The sequence below is a fragment of the Monodon monoceros genome, unplaced genomic scaffold, assembly GCF_005190385.1.
Source record: "Monodon monoceros isolate NGI ecotype Baffin Bay Population unplaced genomic scaffold, NGI_Narwhal_1 Super_Scaffold_18, whole genome shotgun sequence".
In the NCBI taxonomy this organism is placed as follows: Eukaryota; Metazoa; Chordata; class Mammalia; order Artiodactyla; family Monodontidae; genus Monodon; species Monodon monoceros.
Window position 1 is genome coordinate 165,086,842 of NW_021703774.1, and position 6,802 is coordinate 165,093,643.

At 38.2% G+C, this 6,802-nt stretch overlaps 1 protein-coding gene across 6 annotated transcripts in view; it reads left to right on the forward strand.

Annotated features, from left to right (window-relative positions):
* Positions 1 to 6,802, forward strand: part of EIF4G3 (eukaryotic translation initiation factor 4 gamma 3) — a 367,450-nt gene that overhangs the window by 318,520 nt on the left and 42,128 nt on the right. For all 6 annotated transcript variants that reach the window (XM_029228369.1, XM_029228364.1, XM_029228362.1 and 3 more), the window contains 4 exons: positions 311 to 443; positions 3,115 to 3,209; positions 5,395 to 5,488; positions 6,549 to 6,666. In XM_029228369.1, the coding sequence (XP_029084202.1) occupies positions 311 to 443; positions 3,115 to 3,209; positions 5,395 to 5,488; positions 6,549 to 6,666 (440 nt within the window). The remainder of the gene's footprint in view (positions 1 to 310; positions 444 to 3,114; positions 3,210 to 5,394; positions 5,489 to 6,548; positions 6,667 to 6,802) is intronic.

The window sequence follows — 6,802 nt, forward strand, 5'->3', positions numbered from 1 at the left end:
AATGATAAAATGCATAGATAAGTAGGTAGGTAGGAAGGAAGATAGATAGATAGATAGATAGTTGGGCCAGTCTTTCACTCTGTATTTATCCATCAGCCATTGGAATGCTCAGTATACAGCAGCTCAGGGTTGATTGAGAAAAATTTAATTATTTGGCTGTAATGAAAAACTGCCATAGTACCAGATTTTATATGTATTTTATACTTTTCCAGCAAAGTATAAAACAAATTCTCAAAAATTTCCTTTTTATTTTTATTTTCCTTTTTATTTTTAGTTATCTGGCTGATAACTTCATTTTCTCCTTTTATAGTGTAATTGGGTATCTCGAAGAGCAGATCAAGGGCCTAAAACTATTGAACAGATTCACAAAGAAGCTAAAATAGAAGAACAAGAAGAGCAGAGGAAGGTCCAGCAACTCATGACCAAAGAGAAGAGAAGACCAGGTGAGGGGTGCAGTCCACCAGGCGTTAGAAAACGTGGGAGTTTTGAGGGATAGATGTTTAAGACTTCTACTTTTAAATATGAAATGAGAGCAGAAAGACTAACCCGAAGAATGGAGTGGTGATTGGTAAGTGAAGCAGCTTCACCTGGAGACTGGTTGTTGAGTAAAAGCAGAGGATACAGGAACTAAGCATGATTTCTTTGACTACTTCAAAGGCAGTAATCAACAAGACTTTATTGAGCATCTTCTGTATACTCAGTATTGGTGAGAGATATCAAAAGAAGTAGAAGATGTAGCTCCTTCCCTCTGAAAGCTTTCAGTTTATCGGGAAAGCCAAAACTAATAAAGGGGACATTTTCAAGCAAATGGAAGATGCTATCAATTATGAAATGTATTCTCCACTAAGGCTATTAAAATTCAGAAGAGGAGAGGTAGAAACCTGGAGGAAATCTTTATTTGAGGAAGGGGCACTTGAACTGGGTGTTGGTGGATGGACGATATTTGGAAGGGAAGGAAAAATTTTAGTCATGAAATTAAAATAAACATATACTGTAAAGAGGAATCAGTAAGCCTGATTAGAGTAAAATTTAAGTGTTCAGAAGGAATGGAAAAATGTTTGTCCAGAAGAATGGAGCCAGATTAGGAACTTTCGGCTTGATTTGACATTAAGGAGCCATTGTGTGTTTTTGAGCCAAAGGAGTAATGTCATGCTAGAGATACATAAATAAAATGAGTCTGTTGCTCTTTACATGATGAATCAAGGGCTACACCGAACTCAGAAATGTTGCTGTTGCCTGAAATCCTATGTGGAGGAAGGTAAGATGAAAGATGAAGTGGAAGGCATTTTACACCTGAGAAAATAGAAAGTCTATTGACTAAGTTTAGGAACATTGCAAGAGGAAAACTTTTTCAGAAAGGAAATGATCTTCTTTTTTTTAAGCCTGTTCCTTCTAAGATGACATCCAAATGAGAATGCTCATTTTGTCCACTGTACAGTTAAGTGGTTAGTTAAGTGACTGGGTCATATTAGTATAGAGGTTGAGAGCATAGACTCTGGAGCAAAGCTATCTTGGTGTGAATTTCAGCTCTCCTGCATCCTAGCTGTATGACCTTGCACAAGTCACTTAATCTGTAAAATTGATCACATAATAGTACCTAGGATTTGTGTGAGGATGGAATGAGCTAATATAGGTAAAGTGTTCAGCATAGCAACTGCCACCTAGTAAATACTCAATAACCATTAGCCCTTATTTGTCATAGACACTGTATAACCCATAGTGAAGTTCTGAGAGATGAATCCCCCAGGGAAGAAAGTGTGCTTTTCCATTTCACAGGAACAAGGAATAAGCAAGCCTGTTCATGATCATTAATACCATTTAGCAAAGAGAAAATCAAGAAATATGTGAGGATTGGAAAAGCTTTTGGACAGACAGTTTGGTGGTCTTTCATTCATTTATTCAATAAATATTTATTGAGTGCTTGTCACTTAACAGGAGAGACAAAGTCCCTTACCTCATGCAGCTTACATCTTACGGGGAGTGGGAGGTGGGGTGGGGAACAAATACATAAATATACAGTTTTGCCAGATAGATATGTTCTATAGAAAAGCTAAAACAGAGAGGGAGGGGGTAGGAGTGCAAGGTTTGATAAATAGAGGTTACAGTTTTAAATAGGGAGGTTAGGCAGCCTATTAAAAGTTGGTGTTTGAGCGAAGACTGAATGAAGTAATGAGTCATGTGGATATCTGGGGAAGAAGGTTTTAGGCAAAGGGAATAATAAGTACAAAGGCCCTGAAGCAGCCTTTTCAAGGATCAGCAAGGAGGCCAGTGTGGCTACAGCAAAGGGCACAGGGGGAGAGTGGTAGGACATTGGGTCCGAGAGGAAGGGGGCCAGATTATTTAGAGTTTGTAGGCCATTTATAAGGAAGCTGTCTTTCTCTCAGAGTGAAATAGATAACAGAAGTGTTTTGAGCAGAGAAGTGACAGGACCTAACTCACACTTTACTAGGGTCGCACTGGCTGCCATGATGAAAACAGGTGAGGGTGAAAGCAGGGAAGCCAGTGACGATGTTTTTATACCAGTCCAGTCGAGGAGTGTTGCTGGCTTAAACCAAATTTGTAGTGTTAGTAGTGATTAGAAGGGGCTAGATGCTGAATACATTGAAAAGGTTGAACTGACAAGATTTGCTGACAGATTAGGTGTGACGTGTGAGAGAAAGAGGAATCAAGGTTTTCTGCCTCAGCAGCTGAAAGTTTGGAGAAGCAGGTTTTGGGGGGATGATCGAAGCATAGTGTGTCATATGACACCATTAAGTGAAATAAACTTTGCAGTAAATTATTTCCATCTGATCTCTCCCAAAGTGTTCTCATCGTTAACTCTATAAACATTAGATTTGGCCCTCCCTTGTCTAGCACTAAATCCCTATTCACTTGTGTCAGTTGGTTTCTTCTAGGTCACTAATGTTTCACGAGAGATGGATACAAGCAAAGTACTTCTACTTGATACTGTCATGTTGTGGGTAGTAAAGAGACTGTCAGCAACGCTTTTTCAATTTCTTTTGTCTTTTTCCTGGGTTTTGATTGGAGCTGCTGAGTTGAAAATATTGCTTGCCCTTTCATTATCAAACTGATTTGAGACAGATGAGAGAGCGGCTCGCTCTGTCTTCCCTGCAGGTGTCCAGAGAGTGGACGAAGGTGGGTGGAACACTGTTCAAGGGGCCAAGAATAGTCGGGTACTGGACCCCTCAAAATTCCTGAAAATCACTAAGGTGAGTGTGACATTTAAACACAACTTAAAACAGCCCCAAAACATGGCTCTCAAAATTATTTCTCATATAAAATAGCCATATTGCAGATTTTATGGGGTGGTGGTTTTTTCATGCAGATGCATTTCTACAGCTCAGCATCATCAATAAGTGTATTCTTACCTACTTGTCCTGGCATTAGTCCTTTTATTTCTATGAGTGTTTATTAAGGAGGACTAGGTTAATTAGGTTTACTAAGGCATACTAATTGACTAGGTTAATTCTTAAAGGTATGAGATGCTTAGTATAAGAGAGATGATAAAAATTCTTGAGAAGTCATAGTTAATTGCAAGCTTTTGTACATATATATATACAGTATATTCATACTGTATGATATAATATTCATACTGTATAATATATATACAGTATATTCTTAGCTCTGAGGAAGAAGCAGGTACCTGTCTAAGTCTAATCATGAAAGGAATGAATGGTTTGCTATATCCAAGGCATAAAAGAAATCACAGAGGACCTACCAGAAATTATTCTGTGATAAAGATTTAATGTATTCTCTTTCCTTCTCTTGAGAATCCATGGGCAGTAAGAGGAAAGCATTTTCTCCTAGCAGATGTTTTCAGCAGTGGAAGTTGATCACTATAAGTAGAATGAAGAACCTTGGAAAAGATAGAGAAAGTAGAATCACATTTTGTAAAAGTGGAAACTTGTACAGCCCAGTGAGTTTTGCAAATCACTTTCAAGTGTAGTTTGATCCTTACTTGTAATATTATTTACATAGTCCTGAAAATTGGCAGCCTGCCAGTAGGATAAAGACAACCTGAAGCTAATGTTGAAAATATCAAATGGAAGAAGATGGGCTGTGTTGTTTGCATCTTTATGGTCTTGTCAAGGCATTGCTTCAGGATAGAACAGTCCCTCTCTGGGTCTCTTTTGATGTATCAGCTGGGATCCTGTTCTCTAAGATTCTGGTACATTCTTCCAGTTGTTTATGTCTCAGAGAAGGAATTCCATTTCTGAATACAACTTGATTCCCATCCACTTCCATTTCCAGCAAGAGACAGTTTTAACCAAAATAGTTTGTCTGTGTTTTACAATATTGTTTCTGTGCATGGGCACTATGATAAACCTACAACATTATTTCCTTAATATTTTGAAAAATATATAAATTAAAAAAAATAAATGTAGTATATATTCAGGTAGTTATACTGTAGGTACTCTATATAAACATCTCATTAAAAGTTCAAAACCATTAGGCAAATTCACTGTTAACTGTTAACTGTCATATAGCAAACAGTACCGTCAGAATATAGTAATACCTTTGTTACAAGGCACTGCTTTACAGCTTTTGTGCTGTGGTGTGCATTTTATGAGTAACTTGGATTCATTTGTACTGAAGTTGTGCTGGGAGAGTTAAACCTGAGAGATATCGGGCACCTTAACTCCCTGTCTTAACATTTCATTCCCTTTTGTCTTATTCCTCTTTATTGAATGCTCCTATTCCACCTCTCCTTCCCAGCCCCACCCTAGTTTAGGCTTTGCTAAAATGTGAAATCTTTGTGTCTTTCAACCTGTTTTCTGACAGTCACTTGAAGAGATTAATGAGTTGACTTTGTAGTATTTGTTTACTCTTTTTTTTTTTCTTTTTTCCTTTTTTAAATCCCTGGGCATTATTGTAAGAGGGGAATCACTAGAAACTACTTATGTTTAGCAGATTGGCATTGCCGTCTTAGAGGATCTGAATGCATTCTCCAGACCAGTGGTTTCTAACTGTATTTTGTGGAAGCTGGATTCCAGAGAGTGCTTCAGGGGCCATGGGAATCCCAGTTTAATGTGAACAGCTCCCATTTATGTTTCTTATGTGCGCATTCCAGGCAAAATTTTGTTGTTGAAATTGGTTTTATTTCACGGTTAAAAAAAAAGGTAGGGGCTTCCCTGGTGGCGCAGTGGTTGGGAGTCTGCCTGCCGATGCAGGGGACGCGGGTTCGTGCCCTGGTCCCAGGGGATCCCACATGCCGCAGAGCAGCTGGGCCCGTGGGCCGTGGCCGCTGAGCCTGCGCATCCGAAGCCTGTGCTCCGCAACGGGAGAGGCCACAGCAGTGAGAGGCCCGCGTACCGCAAAAAAAAAAAAAAAAAAAAGGTAAACTGTTCTTCTAGAATATTTCCTATTGTTGACTTGTGGTCACTTATGTTACAGCCCACAATTGATGAGAAAATTCAGCTGGTACCTAAAGCACAGCTGGGAAGTTGGGGAAAAGGCAGCAGTGGTGGAGCAAAGGCAAGTGAGACTGGTAAGTATGGAGTGTCCCTTCTTGGGAACCTGCATGTGGTCTATTAGCATTCACCTTACAATGCTTTCTGCAGTCATTTCATAAACAATTTTAGGAAAATATCTATGGACTAATCGTAGCTGGATTTAGTGGTGTCCCACTCTAACATAATTTGAGCGTTTCCTCCTCAGTAAGGATCCTTAGGTATTTTGAATATTTAAAAAAAATTTTTTTAATTCAGTTAGGTTATTTAAAACTTTAATCTATTTGATTCCTTTGTTGCTGTTGTTATTGTTCACAAATTCAGTATAATTAGAAAAATTACTGGGACTCCAGGTTAAAAAGGGAAACTCATATTGCTGAGAAAAATAATATTATTACCCAGAAGCATTTAATTTCAGGGAGTTGTAAAAGAAAAAAGAATTAGATTAAAATATTTTTCAAAATCTTTGCCGAAAGTAGATTTTGAGAGATTTGGCTTTAGGACTGAAATATTTGGATCATTACAAACACATCTCAAAAGCTAAAGAAAGACCAATGGAAAAAATGTAAACTTCATTGTTAACCTCCTTCCCGTATTTCCCTTCTACTACGTAATTTTGACCTTTTTTCTTTTAAATTAGAAAAGAAATTGTTCACTTAAACTCACATCCATAATTTTATGTAAATGATATCACAGCATTTCTGTTAGTTAGCTTTTTATTTTTTATTTTTTATTTTTTTATTTTATTTTATTTTTTTTTTAGTTAGCTTTTTTAAGTGAAATATTTTGTTTTGCTTTTGCTTGCCTCCTTCCTTCCTATATTTACCATTCCCATGCCCTACTTAGGATAATTTAATTATATTTTTAAAGGAGCAAATGGTTGTAGTGAACAAAGATTCCTAAATCCTTTTTTGCATACAAGATCCCTCTAACACTGTGCTTCTGAGAGTGTGGTCTGTGGACCAGGAGTTTGGTACCACCTTATTAGGCTGGTTAGAAGTGCCTAGTCTCAGGCCCCACCCCAAGGAGGCAGATCAATTAGAAGCTGTATTTTAGTCATGTGATTTGTATTTTTTTCTCACTTCTCAATACCTCTAGATGCCTTAAGGTCAAGTGCTTCCAGTTTAAACAGATTCTCTGCTTTGCAACCTCCAGCACCCTCAGGGTCTACATCATCCACGCCTTTAGAGTTTGATTCCCGACGGACCTTAACTAGGTAAGAAGCTCAGTCTGCACATTAACTCAAGACTGACCTGCTTGTCAGACTGTTTCTGTCTGTCTCTCTCTCCCTCCCCCCAAACACATACACACACACACACACACACACACACACACACACACACACACACACA